The sequence below is a fragment of the Melitaea cinxia genome, chromosome 2 (assembly GCF_905220565.1).
Source record: "Melitaea cinxia chromosome 2, ilMelCinx1.1, whole genome shotgun sequence".
NCBI classification, from domain to species: Eukaryota; Metazoa; Arthropoda; class Insecta; order Lepidoptera; family Nymphalidae; genus Melitaea; species Melitaea cinxia.
In genome coordinates this window covers 16,914,575-16,942,171 of record NC_059395.1, presented here as the reverse complement: position 1 = coordinate 16,942,171, position 27,597 = coordinate 16,914,575, and the positions used below count along the sequence as shown (strand labels likewise).

At 34.3% G+C, this 27,597-nt stretch overlaps 1 protein-coding gene across 1 annotated transcript in view; it reads right to left on the bottom strand.

The window, feature by feature from the left end:
- The window catches only part of LOC123666056, a 98,234-nt gene that overhangs the window by 54,721 nt on the left and 15,916 nt on the right, over nt 1–27,597 (bottom strand). The window contains exons 2-3 of the mRNA XM_045600266.1: nt 2,642–2,785; nt 424–2,195 (exon numbers count right to left, since the gene is read on the bottom strand). Of these exons, the coding sequence (XP_045456222.1) occupies nt 424–2,195; nt 2,642–2,785 (1,916 nt within the window). The remainder of the gene's footprint in view (nt 1–423; nt 2,196–2,641; nt 2,786–27,597) is intronic.

Here is a 27,597-nt window from a genome sequence, read left to right as displayed (position 1 = left end):
TGTGTCGTAACTTGGAACGACCCTATTGGGAATACCGTTGTCATTTACATATTGCATTGTTATCCGAGTGCGTACTTCATAAGTCACACGATTTATTACAGTTGAAACTACGGTACAAATGCATTCTGTAAATAATATTATAGGCACGTAAATGAAACTAATTGGATATTGCAGTTGCAAGGTTTACAATTCTATTAATTAAAAGCTGTTAATTTTATAGAAATTGAACTTTCAACGTACTTATGGGTGGAATATGAAATAAGTAACACGAGAAATCAGCAGTGGCCTAGTTTATCGCCCGGCATCGATCGCGCTGTTTGTAAACATTGCGGCATTAAACGTAACGAAAACAAAGTACGAGATGATGTCTCGGAAACGCCCACGTCTAGTCGGGCTGTCTGAAGCGCGCAAGGGCTGACTCACCTGTACTGTCTGCGCGCTGTCTTTGTCGAGCAGGAACTCCATGGACTTGTGCGGGCGCGGCGCGCGCTGGTCGGGCGGCGCCAGGGCGAGGAGCGAGCGCGCGTGCAGCACCGTGCGCTGCGTGTCCACGTCGGTCTCCAGCACGCCGGGCGCCGGGGCGGGCGGCGGACGCGGCCTCGGCGGCTTGTGCGCCACGCCGCCCGCCGCGGGGGGTGCCGCCGCCCGTGACACACCTTCCTCCTTCAGCGGGATGCGCACATACTGCGGCCCGGCGGCCGCCGTTCGCACTCCCTGCCCCGCGTCTGCCGTCGTCGGCGGACCGCCGATGCTAGCTCGTCCGTTCGCGCCTGCGCCCCTTGACTTTTTCTCCTTGCGCCCTGAGAATCGGAAGTTCGCGAACCGCGAGAGGAAGCCGGCGATGCGGCTGCGCGGCGCACGCGCGCCCGCTTCCGTCATTGCAACAGCGCACTCTGCGACCGGCGCGCGCGGTCCCTCGCCGCTCCCCTCCACAACCACTACCTCTGCGTCCGCCCCGTCTATGCTCGCACTCGAACTCTCGCTCGTCGTTCGCTTCGAGCTTTCGGCACTACTCGTGCTCGCTTCACGCCAACTCACTTCAGCTACTACCGGTGAAAAAGTGACTCCTTTCGATCCGGCCGACACGGAGCGCACAGGCGGCGCTGAGTCGGGTGGTGGCGGCGCTACAAGTTGCAGGGACGCTCGTAACTCTTCTGGAGTTTCGCGGTGCGGAGTCGCTCGCGCTCTTAACTCGGGTGTGGAGCGGACGCGTGCGTCACCCGAACGTAACGGTGTCGACGAAAAGGCAGGTATTGGATCCGGCGACGGGGAGTGCGGCGGAGACGGCGTCGGCGACGACGGCTCCATTCTTCGGCGAAGCTCATCGAGGACATCGTCCCATGCGCCCCACGAATCCTGTAATCTTCGTGCAGTCAATACGGAGAGCTCACGGTCGTAATTTCCACTGCCGGCGAGTGCTCTTTTCGCATTTTCATCTAGTCGTCGTGCAGTAGCTTCCATTTCTCTGGCGAAAGCTCTTTCGGACTCGGTCGTCGAGTCGCTTCCGGTGCTCGGCTCCCGAGCAGGGGTCGCCCTAGAGGGGTGCTTAACAGTGTCAGCGACATCGACTGAGGTTGGCGGCGGGGGCGGCTGGTGTGCAGGGCGCGGAGGGGGCGGCGGAGGCAGGCGCGGGCGCCGCGGGCCTCCGCGGTAGTCAAGAGCCGTCAGGTCGGCCACGCTGACGGTGAAACTGTCACAAACTTCGAAGGTCTGACGGAACCGCGCGGTGTGATTCGCGTGTCGGCGCGGCTCGGTGCAGACGTCAAGCTCGGCGGGCAGCGAGAGAGCGCGCGCGGCGCGGGGCTGGCGACGCGTGGCACTGGGCGAGACGAGGCAGGGCACGCTGCCGGCGGCGGCCGGCCCGTGCGCTATTTCGGGCGGGCTGCGGCGGGCGGGCGGTGGCGGTCGGCGCGCGCGCTCACTGTAGCCGCTGTCCTCACTGAGGTTCTCTGCGGAGAGGTGGGCGCGAGGGGTTGGACGCACTGGTGGCGGCGACGCGGGAGGCGATTCGAGGGAATCCGGCGATAGACTAGGAGAAACGGGGGCGGCACAGGATCGTTCCAGTGATTCGAACTGCGCGAGGCTAGATGAACGTGAAAGGGAACCGATGCTGGTAGGCGAAGCGGCTCGCTCCCGTCTCCGTCGTTTCGCCGGGCATGCCCATTCCCGCTCTGATTCGCTGTCGCACTCCGATCCTGGTGGAGAAACAGGACCCTACTTGTAATTCTTGAATAATATGTATGACATATAAGTTATTAGGATACAAAGCCACGTTGCACGCGTTCGGACACCGGTAATGACAATGATACTGAATGTGATATATTTACTCACATTAATTTGGATAAGTTCCAAAAAAATTGTTGCTATTATTAAAACTTTTAACAGATTACTAATTCGACATTATTGAAAATAATTAAAAAATAATAACAAAATGATTGATAAAAATATAATTGCTTAAAATAATAGTAATAAAATATTAAACGAAAATACAACAGTACGGCTACCTATTAGTCACATGTACCGCCATCTATACTAAAAGAGAAAATACTAAGAGAGCCATTAGCTACTAAGACATTTAGCTACTCATAACTAGGTGGCGCTGTATTGCCGTAAGAATTCAACCTTCTTTTATTAATTTTACCTGCTGTACCGCGGACATGTATGACCGAGTCGGCATCTGAATCAGACAACCAGGTTGCTGCGGAAGAGCGTTCAGAACGCAAATCATCGCTTGTTTCCTCGACTATTGTTTCGAGGTACAGAGCGTGAGTGCTGCCATTGTCACCTGAGAACAAAACAATATATTGTATTTTCAATATGATAATAGATGGCGTTAGCTAGCATACTATAGTTATGAAACGGGATTTCAGCGCTTATTTCTCAAATACCTATTATTTGGTTTTTTTTTATGTCATCTCAGTGATGTCTAAAAATTGCTCTAAGAAACCTACGAATATTTTCGTCGGTCTGAAGTAGAACAGCGAAACTTTATTAAGCTTCGACAGAAGATACCCAGCGATACCGTTACGATGTTATGTTAGTTATAACATAAATTTCTTTCAGATCATTTTAAATACAATTAAAACCTTATAATTAATTCGCAACATTAATTAGCTAAAATTACAATTAAATCTTATTTATAATAACACGTAGTCGATGTATATCAATCGTAATAGTAAACTTTCTCTATTTTGCTATTTAAATTACGTAATAAAATATTATCTACGCTGGTAACAAATTAAATGTCTCCATTTGAATAAATGACTTTATCTGTAAAACAATAAGACTCAAAATACCACACTGCCGATAACATTTCCGTCAAAAGAGTTCAATAACATCAACTTGATTAATGTAGATACCTACCTTTATACATAATAATATATTTTTTATTTAATATCAAAACTGACATTGAAGAGACCGTGAAATTGGTATTTTTATTAATATTTATGACTTTCTTTAGTATAAAAAACAAATTTAATTGAAACATAAGATTAATAACTGAAAAAGTCTTATCGGTTACAACTGTGAAGTCATCCCTTGATTTAAAATTTCACAATTGAAAAATGGAAGCCCAGAAGGTTGCCTAACTGAAGAAATATCTTTAACGGTTTTTCGATAATAGATCAATCAATATAATTCACAGATTCAAAACAGCTTATCCAACCTATAATAATAAAAGTAATAAAATAAAATTTAATTCGGTTACGTATTTCAGGTCAGGACTTTATCTAATCGTTCAAAATACGGATCCAACGACCGAATCTAATCTCGATTACGATTCACGTAAAACAATAGTGGGGCAGGTGTAATGGATTCTCGGTCCCGCTGTGACCTGGGTCAGACGTGTACCAGACCAGAGTAACGGTGACTGGACGGCTTGTGCCCGTGTACACATTTGTATTAGCGGTTCTGGATATATTGATATATTTTGGTATTAAAATATACAGCACAGGTAGCAGCAGCAGGTAGGGTTCTAAATAGCCCGTGACTTTTGTTAAAACATTATGCATTATTATGCTTATCATAAACGCGATTGATTACATAACTGAATTAAAATCGGTACATAGTCCTGTAAAGTTAAAATGTGATCCGACGACGCTGACGGAGTTTGCCTGTAACGATTTCTTGTATAAATATAGTAATATTATAAAGCGATGTATGTAATTTATTCTGAACACGCTAATCGCGATCAGAGACTTGGGATCTCTTGAATCGGTTTTGTAAAATACTAGCGACCCGCTCCGGCTTCGCACGGGTATAAAATATAATTATAGCCTATGTCATTCACTGAAAAAATGATTAAAATCGATCCAGTAATTTTGATTTATTCATTACTGCCCGTGGCCCGCACGCGTTAACTTTAGAGTAAAAGCCGGCCGGAACCGCCGCAAACGCTACGTACCGCAATTTTTAAATCTGTAATATCTTCGAAAATATTCATTTAAATCATATGCTGTAAAGGGCCATATAGATCTATATTATATCAACAATGTATTCAAGGTATTTAATTAGATAAGGATTAATGCTGTATTGGTTAAAATCGCTTTGAAAATTAGCCATTATTTGTCGTAAAAAGTAAATGACAAAAAAATGTTATTGTGGGATATCCATAAGAGATAGACATATACCATAGCGGAGTTTTCTGTAAACCTTTTCAATGTGTACAATACTTAGTACATTATTTTGATAAATCTCGTAGGGTTCAGGCTGCGTTTGCAATTTAAGCGGAAAAAATGTAATTATTTACGACATCACATTAGAAACCTCAAAAATAACAGTATTTCTCCACTATTTAATGGATGTTAAACCTTCCTCTTTAATCACACTATCTATTAAAAAAAAAACAGCATCAAAATCCGTTGGGTAGTTTTTAAGATTTTGAGAGAAAGCGACTTTGTTTTATACTATGTAGTGATTTTAGCATCTGAAAGCCTTGCATCGCGATGATTATTATAGAATAAAATATAAAACCTACAACGCATAGTAGCGTATTTGTTTCTCTAGTTTACATACACAATAATGCGAACAAAATGGTGAAGAACTTGAGTGTCCGATCGTAAATGTAATTTTTATTTTTAAATTCCATACTTATGTTTTAAGAAAGAATGTGATTTACGTTAGAGGTACAATAAGAGCTTATTTTCAATATCTTGCCGAACAAGTAAATAACAATTATTTTAGTTAAATAGGTATTATTTGGATCTATTCATATTTAGGCGTTTAGTAAATGCTATTACACAGCTCTCTAAGTCTAGGAAAGTGGATTTTGTTTTTTATTTGATTAAAATCGCTAGTCACAGTTAGTTAGGCATAACGTCGCAATGGTCACGAACCTGACTTCGATTTAAAAAGTGTTTCTATAGGTTATACAGATATTTATCGTGGTCAGAATACAACCTTTACAGTTATAACTAGAAATGTCAAATGTAATAATATTCACAAGAAAATAAAATCTGAGTTTGAAATTCCTAATTATCTTTTTGTATATATTTTATTCATATACTTGTCTGTCCTGATTCTCTGTATTGCACACGATAAGTAATCCGTTTATAATTGCTTTGCAATTTGATCGGACTGCAATGGCGAGGAATTTTAATTGATGTACGTTGACCTTAACGATGGCAAGCCGGTTCTTCATTTTCATTACAGTGGTAGAGTTAAATTAGCCATTAATTCTTATACGAGAAGCAATAAATTATTATTATATCAATGTTTTGATTGCAATTAATGCTTGCGTTCTTTAATCTGTTTAGGAAAAATCCGAAAAAAAAAACTATAATATAAACAAACTACATCCTCTTTGCTAATGATAACTATTGTTTAACTTGTAAAATTCGATGTACAATTCTATGCATATTAAAATAGATGTTTAAATAAAAAGGTTGGGTATAGCATATTCATCGGAACAAACCATACCATACATGGGCGATAAATTGTCGTATAATATGTAATTAATACATTAGGAAAGATTTATAGCCTATAAAAACATACTAAATACTTATATACTTAATTAATTAAACAATTTTCGTCGCAAGCGTAGCTAATGATACTTTCAGAGGGTGACCTTGTAACTGAACAAACTACAATCATTAATAAACATTAAGAAATATCACCTAGTAACCAATAATGCTCTCAACTAATCTTCGTATTATTGGACAGTAAAATTAAGTAATAAACGCCTCAAACTCAACGAGCCCCACCAGGATTACTCCTAGGGTCCGGAAACATAAAATACACAAGCACAAAGACCTAGACCACGACAAATTACTGTATGGCCAGATACAAATTTATGCCGAGTTCGGGGATCGAAACGCCAAACGCCAGCGCAACTGCCATAGGCCAAATGCCAATGCTTTGACCGCTACGCTAACGCATCGTCATCCTTAAGTAAGATCATTATTAAAAAAAAAAAAAATCTAAGAGTGGAGTCTATACTCCTTCAATTCTTTCAATGTCCATGATTTTGTTAGGCTTACGCTCAGTATGATATTAGCCGTGTTCGATAGTAGGAAGTGCCGACTTGAAATGTGCACGGCTTATTTTAATTTGTGCTCAGCCTGAAGTTATCAACACATCACTAAATTTCGTGATCTTCTGGTATAACTTTAAGTTTAACATCCATTTATTTAGATTAATGGTTTCCATTAGCGCCAAAATGGAAATGATAATTTAGCCAATGTTACGAAGAACAAAGATGTCACGAAGGAGATTAACCGATGTGGACAAATTTAAAAAACGGTGTGGTCATAAAAAAAAAAAATCTGTCTTTAAGACGGTTAGCTTGTGGGCACAGAACTAACGTATTTAACCTAATTGCAAACCGTTTGAGTTTGGAGGACGGATGCCATGAATGAAAAAAATGTCAAATGTCTTTTAAGACATAATTATATTACACGGAAGAGGAAATACGACCACAAACTACGTACGTCCAATGCTTATAGTTTTCATCTTATAGACTAAAATTATGTACTTAATTTCAATCAATTTACTATCATTTATTTAGCTGTGACCTTCTGTAAGGTCGAGGTACTTCCCCAGACGGCGTGATCCAGATTTTTAGCAGGATTGCTATGCCCCACCTCAATGTAATTATGTCATTCAGTGTCATTCTTCAGTTTAAGTATGTGATTTTGACACATTATTTCGCCTTGCCATATGGGATCGAGAAGCCACAGAGGAAATTCATGTAGGTTTATAGCTTGTACTTTATTGTACATCACAAATACATTATAAACAATGCTTAAAGATAAATTCTAGAGTTTGTAGCACAATAGGCGCACCTAGGTCTATTTACATCGACCAGACATCCCAAATTTATTTCACATATTTATTTTTAAAAATGCATTATTATTGACTACGATGTTTTTTCTCGTTAGTTTGACAATATCATTTTTTTATTTAGTAATTGGAATGTAACTAAATTAGTAAAAAAAAACGAGGAAAGACGAGGCCTTTTTACAACACAGTCATGTTTGTATACAAACGGTTAATTGTGAGCACAAAACACACTAAACAACATTCTTGACATTAAATTAAATCAATTTGTAAGCGGCGAAAATTACTCGTGTTGCGTACGACGACCGACATAATAACATTTTGTAAAGTAATTATTATGTATAAGTACATACATTTACGTATACATTTTTTTTTCAAAGTACATATAACGTAAGTGCGAAGATATTATTTTACTTAGCGAAATATATAACATGATATTTTTATATTTTGTCTATATTGTTCGAAAAAAAAATTAATTAATTAATGACACTTTTTTTAATAAATTACTAAAATGATTTAACACTTTAAAAAGTTATGAGTTAAAGAATTAACAGACAAAAATGGTCAGTAGAATTTAGAATCACTTCCTTTTTTGTAGACGGTTAAAAATATCACCCATTTCAGTACAAAAAAAAACTTTCTACGTGTTGTAAACGGGTTTGATGACGCGGTTTAGTTTAAAATCGTAAACACGTAATTAGAGAAGCTATCTAAACAACATATAAATACATCACCGGGACGAACCATTAGAAGTCTATTTTACGACAAACAATCCGAAGATTATTTTTTGTTTTCATTAAAAAACTAATATCATCTATCGTGAAGAGTTTGTCGTCGGTATATCGTTAAATCAGTCGAACTACTCCATGGCTATACTGTTAAATTTCAGAGTTCAATTACATTCCTAACTTTACTACTTCAAAGCATATATTAATTTTTTAAAAGTCCAGAAAAATAAATATAGTAAGTACTCGTACAATAAATATACAGGGAAGGAAAAAATGAGAAAGAAATATTTTTGTGTGTACTCACAAGAAAAAGTACTTGTTAATTTTTTTTAAATAATTTTTAATAGGTTGATAAACAACGAATACAATTCTCTAAGATATTTACAAATTAAATCTAAGTGTTAAGTTAAAATCGCGCACACCAACACAAACACACTCAGACGCACGAATAAGAGAAAATATTTTTTATATATATGTAAAACCATCACTTGATCTGTTGTTTCAAGAGTCACTATTAAACATAAGATCAGCTGTTAGTTTGGACCAAATATCTAGGTTAAACACTCCAATTTTTAAATATAAAACCAAAGTATTCAATTACATCGACTCGATCAGCTGTCATAATTTCATATTGTTGTTTGAAGTTTGAAACCTATATAATGCAGACACGAGAAAGTGAAAAACTTAAGATGAGATGTGTATTTAGATGAATCTAAGCATTTGTGCATAAAGTATAAAAGCCTAAAATAGCAGAAGGCTATTTTTTGTTCCAGAAATATTTACACGAAGTCACGGGCTACGACTAGTATAAAAATAATTATACGAAATAAAAATTCTAATCTAACGACAGTGGATTTAACAATTTTTTTTCAGTTGTAAGTATTTTTAACCGACTTCCAAAAAAGGAGGAGGTTCTCAATTCGACTGTATTTTTTTTTTTTTTTTTTTTTTTTTTTTTATGTATGTTACATCAGAACTTTTGACCAGGTAGACCGATTTCGACAAATTTTGTTTTAATCGAAAGGTGGTGTGTGCCGATTGGTCCCATTTAAATTTATTTGAGATCTAACAACTACTTTTCGAATTATATCTAATAATGCGTTTTTACTTGACGCTTTTTTCGTCGACCTACGTTGTATTATACCACATAACTTTCTACTGGGTGTACCGATTTTGATAATTCTTTTTTTGTTGGAAAGGGGATATCCCTAGTTTGGTACCATGATCCAAGGAAACCAGGATCTGATGATGGGATCCCAGAGAAATCGAGAGAAACTCTTGAAAATCCGCAATAACTTTTTACTGGTTGTATCGATTTTGATAATTTTTACTTTAATCGAAAGCTGATGTTTATCATGTGGTCTCATATAAATTTTATCGAGATCTGATAACTACTTTTTGATTAATCTTTGATAACGCGTATTTACTTGACATTATTTTCGTCACCTTACGTTGTATTATACCTCATAACTTTTTACTGGGTGCACCGATTTTGACGTTTCTTATATAAATTAAAAGCTACTATTCGTCACGTGGTCCCATTCAAATTTAATTGAGATTTGATTCGTAATTTGTGAGTTATATCTAATATTGCGTATTTACTTGACGGTTTTTTCGTCACCCTACGTTGTATTATACGTTATATCTTTTTACTGGGTGCACTGATTTTGATCTTTTTTGTATAAATCAAAAGCTAATACTTGTCATGTCGTCCGTTTTAAATATGATTGAGATATAATGAGCAATTTTTGAGTAATCTTTGATGACACGTATTTACATGACGATGTTAAGACGACTGTGGTCATGTTCAATACTTTGCCACAACGCCATCTATCAAAATGTTATGAAATTACTTCGTTTACTATCGATCAAATTACAATATTCCACTAGAGTAGAGAGTAGCAGTTTATTCGTTATAAATATATTTGAGCTTTTAATTTTTGAGTTATCGCTAATACTGGGTATTTACTTGGCTATTTTACGTCGACCAACGTTATATTAACCTCATTACTATTTTACTGGGTGGACCGATATCGATGATTCTTTTTTTAATCGATAGGTGGTGCTTGTCATGGTGTCCCATTTAAATATAATTGAGATTTGACTCGAACTTTTTGAGCTATATCTGATATGGCGTATTTACATGACTGTTTTTGGAGTTTTCTCCTTAAGAATCGATTTTCATTTAAGGCCCCGGAATGAAAAAATTGAACAGTAAAATCTACTGAACGAATGACCTTGTTAGAGATGGCGTTCAGACGTTTTCTAATAACGCAATTAGGTTCCGATAGATGGCGTTATTGCATTCATTTATTTACAATTTGATATAGTAATAATATATTTCTTAGACTAGTAAGCCTTTTTGTGCCTATTTAGACAGTTGATCTGAAGGGGTAAACTCCAGTCGTGCATCGGAGCTGTGTGAAAACATGAACATTACATATTTTTAATAAAAAAGACATAAACCGTAATTCAATATAAATCCGCTTCAACTAAAAAACCCGCCGTAATAAGCGATGTCAGCGCTTCGCACGAATCGACGACAGGCCTTTTATGAAATTTCTGCCTACAATCGCTAACAAAATGTTAGAAATAACAGTAGAACATTATATAATTCTACAATTTTATAATGTCGCGTTATATGGAATACGAACAAAGTATTACTATTTTTTCGTCGATCTACGTTGTATTACTCTTCGATGTAATTGAAGTCGGTTTTTTTTTCGTTTGCGAGCAAACACAATTATGTAATACTAATACTAATGATAAAATATAATTTAATTCTTTATATTTTCAACACTTTCCTACTAATGGGAACCAATCCTAAGACAAAAGTTAAAATATCAAAAAAACTCTATAATCTCTGTAATATTAGTATACAGTAGTTAATTTTTACTGTTTGTTTTTATTTCTATTTAATTATCAATTAGCATATTAAAGTTATTAATTTACTTGCATAATAAAGAAAGCACGATAATTATACCGTATTAGAGCATAGTATTTTATATTTGAATTACAGATAATGCAAAATGTAAGTATACACTTGAAGCATGTCATTTATTATTTCGGTCATAATAAGAGATATACATACATAGAGTTAACGGTTCAGTTAAAATAGTTGAAAATTATTATTTTTTTCATAATAATTACGTATATTTTTTTCTATAAAGTGTTAGTTTACTCAATTTGCGCTATGACATCAGTTACTACATTGTTACAACATCACGTTACAGTTAGCTGCCAACATTACATGAAATTTATAACAAAAATTATTTTTACATCCTTTTTTTTGTACACTTCTGTTTACAAGTAGGACTCTACTTCTTATTTAATTAAGTACATTAAAATGTCTTTCAAATATATAAAAAAAACCTTATTCAAATCAGATCGTCAAGTATTTATATAAACATTAAAAAAAAAACTATGATACTTATATTAATTATATGTTTCATATAATAATAATATGATTTCTACAGCTTTCTATGTAAATTACTAAGTGTTTTATAGCCAGGTCAACACCCTAACTTCACAATAACTTGTCCGAAGGGGAGTAATTGGCTCCCTAAAATAACAATGTAAAATGTATTGTAATGAGAAGGGAAATTATTGTTATTACTGTTAACTATAAATCCCAGTTTTGATTACAATGATACACTATAGCTGATTCACAGATAATGCTTTGTTTGCGTCAATAATTTGATCCATTACTGATTACGCATATGCATGTCTGGCTTTAGCGCCATTTATTAATTTAGTGTCGTTCTTTTGCTTCAGCCTGTAATATCCCACTACTGGGCATAGGCCTCTTTCCCCATGTAGGAGAAGGATCAAAGCTTAATCGACCACGCTGCTCCAATGCGGGTTGGCGGATATATTCCCTACTATGTGTAACGATCGCTATCAGGTGTACATGATAACAACCGGGACCGACGGCTTAACGTGCTTTCCGAGGCACGGTGAGAGACCCACTAGGACTGTACAAACACCCAGACCACGGCAAACATCTGTATGGCCAATACAAATGTTTGTCATGTGCGGGCATCGAACCCGCAACCGCCAGCGTAACAGGTACAATCCATGGCTGTGACCGTTGCGCCAACGTGGCGTCAAACGTCGGTGTCGTTCTTACAATTGTCAAAATATTTTAATGTGTAATTTAATAATAGTGCTTTTATTGCAAATTAGTAGGACACGGTGAATTTCATACCGCCACATTTCACTGTATTTTAGAAAATCTTGCTTTTATAATAACGACACAAAAAAGAATTACGCAATCCAGTGCAGTCGTTCGGACGTTAGGCGCGTACATACATTCCGACGATTCATAGTATTTATAAAGATTTTAATGTATAATACAATAACAGCACATGTATAGCTTAAAATTTACAACAAATATCATATATTTTCTACATTTATAAAGCCCGAGTCTATAAATTAATAGTGAAAGTTTTCGTGCTACAGTAAGCCTCATCATGTTACTGTTACTCTTTAGAGTACCGGAACTCTTCGAATACAGTTATACGCTTAGAAAGGGGATAAATTCTTTCGGATTACTTGGTTTTTCTGTAAGTTTGAGTTTTCTCAGCTAATCATTAAAAATCTCTCTATTGCAAGTAGAATTACCGAACCAAGTAGTGGTATGTATGGAGCTGTTTTTATTTAATCATTGTGAAGTGACTTGATTTTAAAAGAACCAAATAATGTTTTTACCAGAACAAACGTTTACCTATTATTATATTTAATCAATATTTGCTTTTTACGAGATCTGCACAATTACATATTCAATAGACTTAAAAGTTCTTTGGTATTGGCATATTTTATTTGTGTAGAAGGTTAAGAAGAGTTTGATTTAGGGTAGATCGAACTGAGCTTTATACATTGTTGACACATACAGCGTTGGACACTCTACTCGTAAATAAGTAGTTGACAGAAAGTTCGAGAGCATCTTTGATCTCTCTTTGCTTAACCTTTAGCTAAAGCATTTGAACCTTGATTTTTTCATATGATTTGTAAAAAAAGTGGTCTTACGGTCTGCGGTAACGCTCTTACTGCGACAGTGAGAATTTAGGAATAGAACATTCGTTATCGTTATGATTTTTAAACTTAATTTATCTTCGCTCATCAAATAAGTTTCATCACCATCATCATCACTTCAGCCTATCGCAGTCCACAGCTGGACATAGGCCTCCATAAGATCGCGCCAATAATGGCGTGAACTCATATGTTTTGCCCATAGTCACCACGCTAGGCAGGGCTGGCTTTCTCGCACCGAAGACGCTACTGGCCGTCTTCAGCCTGTGTATTTCAAAGCCAGCATTGGATGGTTATCCCGCCATCGGTCGGCTTTTTAAGTTCCAAGGTGGTAGTGGAACTGTGTTATATATATTCCCTTAATTGCCTCTTACGACACCCACGGGAAGAGAGGGGGAGGCTATATTCTTTACTGCCGTAGCCACACAGATAAGAAATTTAGGCTAAGCAAAACAACCACCAACATTAAAACATGTAAAAATGTTGCGTTAATTTGCTCTATCGTAGATAATAATCTTTAGTAATCCAGGATATTATATTTTTAGGTTTAAAACTGTCAATCGGATATTTAGATGAGTATCAATGAGTACTTTGTTCATGTTGCAACATTTACAAATGCCAAACTCAAGACGTCCTAACCATACGGTATTAATACAAATAAGGTAATTACAAAAAAGTCTTAAAATGACAACCCGACGAGTAAATTCAACAGAACTTAAAAGGTTTCTCATGGCGAGAGTAAGACAAATAGGAACGTGTAAGAAACACAACCATGCCGCAGTCAAGTGCACTTGAGCGCACTTGACTGCATTTCCTCACTTTGCGGTCGCTTGACACTCAACGCTTCGGACGCTGCAGAGCTTATGTACACAATATGACGAGAAATACAAAGCAGGTTCGCAATAGGCTAATAAACCAAATATTAGTAACTGAACTTTTCTTAACAGCTCTGTAATTTAGTAACATATTTAGTAGAGATAAAACCAATTTTTTTTTTTTTAAATCAAGTTGTTTTCAAACGTAATTTTTATAACTGTCAGTTTACAAATTAAAATTATGTTCGTTTTAATAAATAAGCTAAATTTAATGTGAACGTTTAGATTCTGTAGAGAAGAAAGGGCGAGAAACTTCTAAGTTACCCTTTAAAAAACTTAAGCTACTTAATATTTCAAACATAGAAATCCCTAATATAGCTGGTTCATCAAGTTAAGCAAATTCGAATATACTCGAGTTTATTAGTAGAACATCTGCAATATGGTACTCATTAGTTTAATGAACTATAGCAAGGAGCGAGTTTAGGTAGTGGTATCGAGTAAGCTAAATTACTGAGGTATCAACTTCATAACCTAATCAAGAGAAACGTAGTGTTGATATATGATACTCATAATTATGTCATTCTTATAATTATGTACTTGAAAGATTATCTTTAAGTACAGCGTGTATACAAATATAAAACTAAAAGACTTTTTTGTACATACGATACTTAATATGTTCATATGGTATTCATATTGTTATATATTTCATTAAATATTATTCAGAGTCGGTATAAATGTTATTTATTAACATTCACTACTTCGGTATGATCCATTATATTATATATTCGGCTGAGTATGTACAACAGAAACTATTTTGAAAATCGATTTCGTATCTGTCAATAATAAATAAACACCTCACACTACACTAGGATTTACGACTGTGTCGGGGTCCGAAAAAACATACAATACACACACACAAAAGCCCAGACCACGACACCTAGGTTAATATAAATGTATGTCATGTGCGGAAATCGAACCCACAACCACGTGACCGTTGCGCTTACGCTTCGTGAAACGATATTAGCATATCTTTAAGCATAGACCTTATTTGAAACCTAATTCGATACATACGCTGTTAGAAGACTTCATTCTATAAGAATTAAAGCATCTTAGACGTAAAGACACCGCAAAATCAAGCAAACGGCTTATGTTAAATTTTCAATAGCCTTTAGTTAAACTCAAAAAATGTATACAGATTAAACAACTACATACATGCCACATGTTGTCTAAAAATAAGGTAATCAGTCAAATAAAAGATGAACTATAGGAACAAATACGATTAACAATTACATAAACTGCTTTTTCTATTTGACTGATATATTGCAAAGAGCTTAGAAATGGTTCGTAGTAAATAGTTTGATTTACTGCTTTTCAGTTTTATCCAAAATGTACATGTATATGACGGAGAAAGATTTTTTGTATTGAGAATCTTTATACAAAATTTCGTTACAGTTCACAAAATAACACAAAGGTAATATATAAAATTGAAGAGTGTGTAATATTTTTATCTGCATTCTTATTTGTAATTTCTGGTTTGTTTAATTGGACGGTACTCTTACATTTTTTCTTATTCTTGTCCTTTTCTTACTTTTGACACTTAGGCATACTGGTAAATTTTCACTAAAGTGTCAATCTTCGTGGGACATCGAAACCAAGTAACTTGTTTGTTTTAGCACGAAAATCAAAATGTACCGATTTCTGCTCAAAACAAAGTACGCTGACGAAAACGCGGTTAGAATGTAACATAACATTCAAAAGTTTCCACGTCATTTCGAACTTCTAGATCTAAACCAACTGTTTAGAATTTTAGAATAGAATAATTGTTTGTTTGTCGGTCAATATCAATATTATTAATATTTACGTTTGATGAAATATCCATCACAAATCGATCATGGGGAATCTCAACTGAATTGCGCTCACCTTGAGCCAATCGACCAAATCGCCGTCAATTGCCGTGCGTCAAATGCCAATTAAAACAATCTCTGAACCGGTTCAAACCGGATAAGATTAGATTTCCGCTTTAAAAGTGTGCAATGCGTATATTATAACATTTTGTGTGTCATTTCAAACGGTAAATATTGTTACGTGGGCTATATCATGTTAACGTGTCTTTAACTTCGATATCTGCCTTCTCCGCGCTTTTTTTATTAACTCTTTACGAAAAAGAACTTAGTGTTCGCGGTTGCAGGTTTGATTCTACCTTGGGAGAAGTTTTATACATTTTTATTTCTAATCTAGAGAGAAGATGAGAAGATATATATCATATTACTTTTAGGGCAACAAAATATTTAAAATTATAGTCTGATCATGGCAAACGTGATAAATTATATATACTCATTATCAATTTAGCAGCATTCGTTGATTTGGTCACAAGTGCTCAGTACCATTGTGTGTCATCGTATTATATAATTGTATGTGTGTGTGTATGTGTTCATGTATATGTGTATTGTCATGTAGGTCATATTTTGTCTTTAATATGTCATATATTATAATTTATTGTTTTCCTTAGTGTATGTATTATATATTAGTATAATTATTAATAATTAATATTTGTTTAACTTTAATTTCGCATTATTATTTAATTATCCTTTTTACTATTGCCGCCAAAATGGGAAAACGAATGGTGGTCCTGAAAACCAGTGTCAGGGCTTTTAGTCCTGAGAATAGCTGAGGTCCCACCTTTTTGTGAGACACACTGTTGCCGCGCTACTATCTTCTTTTATCGTCTATTTTTTATTTTATTTTAATTTTTTTTTGTTTTTTTTATTACTCACATAATGTATTAGACTTAGACTAAGACTTTGATTGTAATGCCTGCCTCTGATGTTATATGTATATGCATATATTGTGTATGTTAGGAGCAGTGTGTTTTGCAAATAAAGTTATTATTATTATTATTATTATTATTATTATATATAAAGGTCCCCCACTCTGACTCGACTACGCCCATCTGTCTCCTTTGCTACTTTGTTAATATAGATACCGGATAGCGATAGTTTCTTTTAGGGGGTAAATTATTCCCAAACTTGCAGTCAAACAGTGTCGCGTTATATGTACGAGTACATAATGATATTAATATTATTAGTAATTCAATAATTCATGCAATGATTACTAATTTGGTAATTGGAAGCGAGTACCAAATTTTTTAATTTTATTTTATTTGTTAATCAAACGAGGTGTTCGTTTTCAAAGATTAATTCAATACACGGAAGTTTTGTACGCATGATTGACTGATTAGCTATTCATATTAAATAAATTTTCTTTATTATTTGTATCTAATATTTTAAATGATTTTTATGAAGTCAAAGTTTCGATTTCATTGTACGGATTGCGTAAATGAAGATTACATTTGTAATCTGTGGATATATAATCTGTACTTTCTAAACTAAAGAGTTTTTTATTTTTTCGAGAACTACTAACTCGGTTAAAAAAGAGACCTTACAGTAATGTAGAATAGAATTAGCTATAATGTAATGTTTATTTTATTTATTAAGATACATAAAAGAAAGAATATAAATTTGAAATATCAGTAAAATGTCACAAACTCATTTGAGTTTTACCATACATCAGTGCTTTCGACTAAACGCTAAAGTATATCATTCCAATATCAAGTATGTAGAGTTTAATATACTACAGATGTTACAATCTACAACATTTAAATCACTAATGAACAGAAACTTTAATCCTTTCCAGAATTTATTTCCTTCGCAACATTAAATACCATTTGCGCAAACTTCCAAAGAATTCATTCCAAGCGTATGTACTAATTTGAAAAACGTAAAACCCGAGGAATGGCGGATGATGACAGATACAGCTGCGTTCAGGAATCCGTTGAGAAATCGCGCGGATTGAATTATTTATTAAACGTCAACGTTCGCGCCTTGTCCGCTTGACCGGAAAATAATAGGCTATATATTATAAATTTACTATGCACTGTATTTTAATATGAGATCTATCTGGATGTGCTATAAAAATATTAAAATCTGAAAGCTGAAACGTCCTCGTTTCCCTCGTGTAGGAGACGGATCAGAGCTTTATCCACCACGCTGCTCCAATGCGGGTTAGCGGAGATCCACAAGGACTGCACAAACACCCCAGACCAAGGCAAACATCTGTATGGCCAATACAAATGTTTGTTATGTGTGGGGATGGAACCCGCAAGCACTAGCGTGAAAACATATTAATACCTTTTTGAAGCTTTTTTTAAAATTAGGTATAACAAATAAATAGCTGCAGTTACTGAGTAACATTACTAATATAACTATATAAGAGTGTTTTTTTCTTCATATCGATTCATTAAAAATATTTTGATAAATCATTTCGATACAAATTGACGAATAAATATATATTTATTTTGTATAATAATTATTGAGTAGTTATATACAATAATAAATGGTTAAATTGTTCTAAATAATGTGTCTAGAATACTTACATTCGGAATTTGATGGAAAAAAAAAATAGTGTATTTAATTTAATAAGCAAGAGTTACGATCTAATATACAAGTTTTGCGTGGTTGATTTGATAAGGTTTTTACTTTTTAAAAAATATTTTTTTTGGTGATAAATCAAGTTTATTAATGAATTTCGATTTTTTCATATGTAAATAATAACAAGACAAAGGTTTAAATTTAAAAAGCCTTACAGTTTTTAGCTTCAAAGTTATACAATTTATGCAGCGCGCGCTGTGCAAGCTCTCTCAAGCGGCGCGACCTTTTCCGGCTTAGGCGACGAATATTATCACATTTTTATATGTTATAAGCACAACATAATTTTAATGTATATCTACTTAGAAATTGTCAATTAAAAACCGTACAACAACGGCATTTAAATAACTAAATAATATGTTTGTTATGTATACCTATGTCCTAGGATAATTTATGTATATGTCACTTGTCTTGTAAGTGGGTGTTAAAAAAACCTATAATGAATAAAAAAGCATTATCTATGATGCCTTAATATTATAACAGTAAATAATATAGATCGCATAGACAAACACAAAACTAAAAAGATACCAAACCGGTTTACGTGTGGCAATAACAAATCCATGATAAATATTAAATACTGGCATGCGAGGAATGCAGACCTGCAGCTCACTTCGGAATTCAGACGTACCTAACTGATAATGAACAATGCGACTGCCTTCGGAAAGGACCTTTGTTATTTTTTCAACCGAGTCTTTTGTTAGCGGTCAGACGGTGGTTAAAATGGATTTCGAAATAATATTTACATGTATTTTATTTATTAGACATTAGACAAGAAGTTAACAGTCAACCAACACTAATTACTATATAATAGCGATTAACAGGACAAACATTAATCTTACCGCGATTCCGCCGGTTCGACATTGAAGCAAAATCCTAAACGCACACATTCCCACATTTCACACATAATCTACCGGCATATTTGGCATTTTAAAATAGTTAAATAGTATTTAATCGTGTACAAAACGAGCGTGTTAAGTCATACCGCGCGTTCAACTAAAGCCAGTAGTAAAGCTATAGTTATAATATGAATCATTTTCAATCTATTATTATGCGTGGCAAGTGACCGCATGTCAAGACCAAGGATGGTTTGTTTGTGTGCGTGATCATGTGTAGACGCTTTTCGTTCATAATTTCGTGTGTCTTAAGTAGGCTTTGATTCTAATTAGGTTGCCATAGTAAAGAAATTTGAGCTTTGTTGTGAAGAAATTAAAGTTAGTTTTACTTGTTAACATAGCTTGCACAAGATCTTAGTGGATATAAGCTATGCTAGTATTGTACATATACATATGTACCAGTGTAGATAAATGTTAGGCTTTACCGATCAATTGTTGTATAATAATGGATGTTTTTTTCAGTTGATAGTTGCTTTTTCTTTAGTTTGATTTGACATATCACTATGAATAGACTTCCACCGGAGCAACGCTTGCAAATTGTTATCAAATAAATGGTTCTGTTCGTTAAACTTATTGTGCACTTCGTCCATTTTATGGCGTATATAATCGTTCTTCAGAACGGCTAATTCGAATATCAATGGATCGTTTTCTGTTAATGATAATGTGCATCCCGTAGGACGCCAAACAGTGCGCACTGAACAAGCTGTAGCCGCTGCACAGGAAAGCATTGAAGAAGATCTAAATAAATCAATTCTTTGCCGTTCTCAGCAACTGGCGTTGTGTCCCTCCGCTTTATGGAAGTTTTTACAACAGGATTGTGACTTAAAATATTTCAAGATACACCTTATGCAGGAATTTAAGCCAAACGACCACCTTATGCGCCGCCGATTCGGCAAATGGGCTAAAACACAAATGGATAATGATAATGAATTCCCATTTAAAATTGTTAGTTGAATGGGTACGTAATAAATGAGCAGAATTGTCGCATTTGGAGTGAGGATAATTCACAAGCTTTTGTTGAAACACAATTATATCCACAGAAAATAACTGTTTGGTGCTCTATATGGGCTGGCGGAGTCATTGGTCTATATGCCTTTTAAAACGATGATAGTCAGATGAGGTTACTGTCAATGGTAAATGGTATAGGGACGTGTTTAAAATTATGTAATTATATTTAGTAAGTGAGTGTAGTGAGTTAGTATTTAGTTAGTGATCGCATTATTAGTGACAACTCAAAAGTATTTGTTTAGATATTGATCAAATTTAAATGGGACCACACGACAAGCACTGTCTTTCGATTAAATAAAATAATAGAATCATCAAAATCGGTTTGCTCGGTAAAAAGTTATGAGGTATCCACACATAAAAAATAATAATCAACAAATATGCCAATAGGACATCAGGTTGACACAGTGGTTACATTTATGGTCGGCGTGCTAGCAGTCGCGGATTCAGGGGAAGTAGGTAGAATATAAACAACTGTTACTTAATTCAGCTTTTGTAAGACAGAATAAATAACTTTATTAAACACACAGGTGAGTGCATTCAACCGCATTATACAATAACATTACGTTAAGTGAGGAAATTATATGAATATAAATCATAATGAGTTGAGTGAGTTATATGTATACCCCATGTCTATACAAGTAATAATTCTATTGTAAGCATCTGATATATACACATAGCGATATTAAGGAAAAACGAAATATGTACTACCAAATACGCGTCAGCGTCAGTTGTATCACACGATATCATCCACCATTTTTGAACTAAGACTTCTTTATACACGATTGACTTGGGGAGTAGCCTGTTGAATGTATGACGAGAGCGTTACGAAAAATGTGATCGGGCGAGGCGAACGGAGCAAGAGAGAGGTGCGAGCACATATTTTCTTTCTCTCTTTCTCTTATAGCCAGTTACGTTTCGTATATCTAAGTCAGCGCAGGCTTTTTGTGCAGGACTATCTTGCAAAAGAAGTTTTACTTCAGTCGTGACTTCAATTAAATTATATACTTATTACCCTATCGGAAAAGTCGTTTTAGTAATCATCGGTAGTATTTATGTAAATTTTTATTATGTACTACAGTTATTTATTCTGTAAAATAAATTTACACTTGCGTGATACCGTATTCTAAATGTTATACACGTATGTATACTTGGATGAGTAGGTACACAGAACGACGTAGTTTAGGAAGTGTTATCTGTCGATATAAATTATTACATTTTGAGAGTTTTTGAAATTAGCGCCTTTTAAATTATTTTGAACATAAGAGATACATTTGTACATTAAAATTCAGAAAATATATTGATCTTACATGGCCAAAATGCAAATGAACTACGACAGTCAAAAACTACAATGGAAACGAAATAAATATTGTTATACTAGCTGACCCGGCGAACTTCGTATCGCCTAACACAAACTTTATCGTATGGTATTAAAGTTCAAATTGACTTTTAAGTATAATCACAAATCTTTTGTATGGGAGTATAGAAAGGTGTTATTTTTAGACTTTTTCAGGAAATTTAAATTTTTTTTTTTTTTTTAGAATTTTTCTCTCCGTAAGAACCATCCTCGTACTTCAAGGAATATTTTAAAAAAAGAATTAGCGAAATCGGTCCAACCGTTCTTGAGTTTTGCGCTTAGCAACACATTCAGCGACTCATTTTTATATTATAGAAGACTAGCTGACCCGGCGAACTTCGTATCGCCTAACAGTGACTTTTAAGTATTATCACAAATCTTTTGTATGGGAGTATAGAAAAGTGTTATTTTTAGACTTTTTCAGGAAATTTAAATTATTTTTTTTTTTTTAGAATTTTTCTCTCCGTAAGAACCATCCTCGTACTTCAAGGAATTTAAAAAAAAAGAATTAGCGAAATCGGTCCAACCGTTCTCGAGTTTTGCGCTTAGCAACACATTCAGCGACTCATTTTTATATTATAGAAGAAGAAGATGTATACATATAGACAATAACTTGGACAGTCAATGAAAAAATCTTATTAGTCCGCTGAATATTCATTTATTAAATAAATAAGTACTTAAATGTACATAAAAATTCACATAATTATTTTCTTTCCTCAAAGAGAATACAAAACCCTACAAGACTAAGAGCCTCATAAAATAAAATCACAAGTCTGAAGGTAAATACGCTGTTATTGAGGGTGCCATATTACAAAGCGGGCTACAAAGAAACACTTAGCTTTCACATGTGCCATTTCTATTACCGTCTGTTCTAACTACACATGTAGTTCGTCATATACGAATGCACTTTCTCTAAGCATCGGACGGAACATGGGTGGGTTCTGAATAACATTAAAAGAACATTAAGTTCTTCAGCCGCAGTCGAGGTTGTTGAGCGCATCATTTGATCGTTATGATGATTTCTTGTTTGTATGTTTGTGTACTTATGTGTCTATGAGTACATGTGTGTGTATTGATGTGTGACTAGTCATCACCCGCGTTTGGTTTTCTCTATCTTGAAGTTTGATACAGTTTCTATGACATTTAAGCTTACTATTTTGCTTTTCGGGTGAGGCTAAACGAGCGTAATTTTGTGACTTGTCCAGTCGCGTAATTTCGGTCGCAGAAATTCTGACTTATTTTGCGTAGCCATGTGGCACTGAGCTGGACTTTTGAATGAAACCGAATGCAGCAGAAAATTCGCGACCGAATTATATAAACTTACATATTTATGGAACCTAGAGTTTGTTTAAATTGTATTTTATCGTCACAATTTTATCAGCGCTCTAAATAAATCGTATACTAATAAATAATACTAACATCAATCGAATACACGACTGCTAGCGTAAGAGCTATATACTCGTAGTAACAGTGTAGGAATAGACACTTATAACAAATAATAAGTCTGTTTGTTAATATTAAGGAGTTAAAAGATCAATATGTAAAATCGATTTTAAGCTTTTCAATAGAAAGGAGCGTTTAAAATAAATGTCTCCTATAAAGTATTGAAATACCATTGGACGAAACTGGGAAAATACCTCGTTCATGCAGTCATTATTTCTTAGCAAGCTGTATTTAGGTTAGTTCATGCCAGGTAAAACTTATACCTAACCAAATTGCATTAAAGTTAATCACGTCATGAAGTGATTTTAATTGGATATGATTGCAAACGAATTAATATAAGGATTAAAATTATAACACGTAAAATTTAAGTATTTTTGATTCATTACACTTAAAAGACTAACTATTTTTTTTTTTTGATAGTATAAAATTAATTATTGTGAAATATATTACTTGTATATCTTCATTGTATTTTATTAATTCCTTTATAAAGCATTAATGTAATTAACTAATTATTGTCACGCATCTTAAAAAAATAATCACGATTAAACAAAAAAAAAAAAAAATAGGAAACAAAATAATTGCAAGAAAAAAGATTTCGTAGTCACAACAATATTTGTATTATAATTGTGATTGCTACCAACGAAAAAAAACGATTTCAATTACATCGACAACTAATACAACATAAGTAGACAAAAAAAAATTAACAAACGCACTAGTTGTCATTACGATTTTTGAGGGTTCCCCTCGATTTCTCTCGGATTCCATCATCAGATCCTGGTTTTCTTATCATGGTATCACCTTCCCATCCTTGAGATATCTCCTTTCCAACAAAAAAGAATTATCAAAATCGGTTCATAAATGACGAAGTATTCGCCGAAAATATATATATATATATATATATATATATATACAGGTCGAATTGAGTAGCCTTCTCCTTTTTTGAAGTCGGTTAAAAATACATTTTGCGAAATTAATTATTTCTGAAATAAATTATTTCTACATACATTATTAGTTATATAATATAGTTAATATGGCTTAAAAATAACTTTCCAATTTTTATTTTTCTGTCACATTTTTTACCGTAATAGCACTTTAGATGTTTGTAAAATGACATCATACAAACCCGTACACAACACTTAAAATTCTAACTCCCACGCTAAACATAATTGGAATGGATTCTACAAACCAAACGATTATAACAACAAGATATGGATTACGATTCACCCACGTGTTCTGTGTTATTCTAGATATCTTATAATAAAGATCCCAAATAATCTTTAAAAAAGTCCCTTATAATAAACGCATGTTTCCGAATATATGGAAAAAACTCAGTTCAGTTTGAGTTCATATTTACACTCTTAGATATAAAAAATGATTTGTAAAATATTTTTGTATAATAAATAAATAATTAGTAAAAAAAATCATTACATAGGTCGTTCAACTCAATCATGGTTTGTATGTGTGTGTTTACTTGTAAATATAAATTGTGGCTTCTGACGTGATGATCGTCACCTGAGCATCACGTGTTCTTATCGCATTGATATGCGAGTGCAATCAATTAAAATATTTTATTTTAATATTATTTCAAATGAGTATATTTTTTTAGTTGTTTTATCATTTTCCAAATATGTTAAAAATTTTAAAAATATATATAATTTGATTTATTTTGAATCTCTTTTATATTATATCAGGCTATTTTTTTTAAATGAAAGTTTAAAATGTTTGTTGAGTCATGCCTAACTACCTTTTGATTTTTAAAAGACAATACAGCATTTCATTATATGTATACTCGTATCTACAATATTCATTATTAGATTTTATATAGCTTGGTGTGCATACTTTACACAAAAATTATTTATGCAAAACATCTTACGATCCTTGGAGACATTCATGCACAAAAACATAACAGAAATTACCGTCTAAGAAGTTGATTAACAAAAATATTAACATATGTTTGGGCATATAAATAATTGGCAGTCAATAGATTCAGATGACATTCTAGTAATAATTAATGTACATTATTGTACTTCAATATATTTATGCACCACTTCACACCTATGCAGTGACTGTATAGACAAGCTTGACTTATATGTACATAGAAATATGCAACAAGATGACTTGAAACATTATACCACTATTAGAACGCGAAAGTTTCTGGTGACGGATGGATGGCTGTTCTCTTTTCATGTTTTCCGATAAAAATTCGATTAATATAGTTAGCTAGAATTATTGTTGAACCAATATACAATCAATATCTTGATATCAAGATACATGTACATGTTTCTTATATATTTATCGTATATTGATTCAACTGGAGAATTCTGTCAACATTCAATGGCAGCACATTTCGCATGGATAAGTTTTATTAATACTACAATCTGTAAATAAGGTTTAAAGTTATGCATTAAATACAATATAAATTATATTGCTTTCACACTTACGTTCTACAGTCACTGTTATACATAACTTGAATTTAAACTTTTATATAAATTATTATAGTTTTTAACCGACTTCCAAAAAAGGAGGAGGTTCTCAATTCGACTGTATTTTTTTTTTTTTTTTTTTTTTTTTTTTTTATGTATGTTACATCAGAACTTTTGACCGGGTAGACCGATTTCGACAAATTTTGTTTTAATCGAAAGGTTTTGTGTGCCAATTGGTCCCATTTAAATTTATTTGAGATCTAACAACTACTTTTCGAGTTATATCTAATAATGCGTTTTTACTTGACGCTTTTTTCGTCGACCTACGTTGTATTATACCGCATAACTTTCTACTGGATGTACCGATTTTGATAATTCTTTTTTTGTTGGAAAGAAGATATCCCAAGTTTAGTACCATGATAAGGAAACCAGGATCTGATGATGGAATCCCAGAGAAATTGAGGGAAACTCTCGAAAATCCGTAATAACTTTTTACTGGGTGTACCGATTTTGATAATTTTTAATTTAATCGAAAGCTGATGTTTATCATGTGGTTACATATAAATTTTATCGTGATCTGATGACTACTTTTTGAGTAATCTTTGATAACGCGTAGTTGCTTGACTATGTTTTCGTCGATCTACGTTGTATTACTTGTCGATGTAATTGAAGTCGGTTTTTTTTTTCGTTTGCGAGCAAACACAATTATTAATATCGGGTACTGTTTTTGATTAAGTAAGATTTTTTTTTGTTTGTTATTTTGTAGACTATTGTAATACCGTGTTGTTTTCTAAATAAAAAAAAATGTGGGTAAATATATATCATACACCTATGCTAGCTATTAGCAAAAGTTTTTGTAAATTTTTTTGTCTTTTCTTCTTAGTCGTACACTCGTGTCAGAGTGGTTGCGCTGACGAGGTACATAGTGGGGTGTTTGGTGGGTCGATAACATTTCCGAGGGTAGCTCTCCTGGCGATGTGCTTCCATTTTTATCTGTTGGAGGCGTCGCTAGTACACTGGACCATGGTGGAATTCTTATGTAAAGATGAAAATAAAAACAAACCAACAATATCTTAATATATATAAATCTCGTGTCACAATGTTTGTCCTCAATGGACTCCTAAACTAATTAACCGATTTTAATCAAATTTGCACACCGTATGCAGTTTGATCTAACTTGAAAGATAGGCTATATTTTATTTCGATATATACTCAAGTAAAAAAAAATAAGGCGGTACGAAGTTCGCCAGGTCGGCTAGTATTATAATATAAATATATTAGCTATATCAGCCGGCTGTTACCTATAACCATTGATTTATAAAAAAGGTTTTATAAATCAATGCCTACAACACAAGCATTAAGTTGCTTACCTTAGGAACAGACTACTGGGCGTGAATGTTATAAGATATTAATTATTTATTTATAAAAATATATAATGATCAGAGAACATTGCGCTATCGCGAACTCGGTTCGTAAGTCATACACATCCGAAATGAAGATTTTAACAATAATTTTGTTATATATTGCTTTATTATAAAAGTGTAAAACACACCTGCAGTTTCAAATGTTATTATTACTCAACGCTTTCTTGGCGAATATACTTGGTGGATGTTATTCAATATTGTTTCACGATAATAACATGTCATCATATTTAAACGCCATACTCATTTCTACATTTTTACATATAGACGTGAAAACCCGTCATTTCACTCCAGTTTTCTATTTTACGTTTATTTTCCTTTCTATGCAGCAACTATTCGTTCCGCGCGGTTTCGCCGGAGTGTCTACTATACTCAGATTCTATAAATCATATCTTGATCTTTTATAGCCTATATCATAAAAAACTTAAAATGAACGTGCAGTTTGATTTATGATTTCTTAAATTACGTTTACATCGATGTTTGAAGTTGATAAATCTATTTGTGATTTATAAATTACGTGTTGTGCAACCGCCATGGATCGATGCATTGTATGGTGCAAAATAATGTCACCATTCATTCGGATAATTTCGCAACAGCCAGATTAAGGTAAGCTGTCGTATGTACATGTTCGACAGACCAATGAACTTACCACAGGCGATGATTTAAGAAGTCGTGGTAAAAAACTGTATATTCTTATAACTGTATATTATATGGGTTGTCTG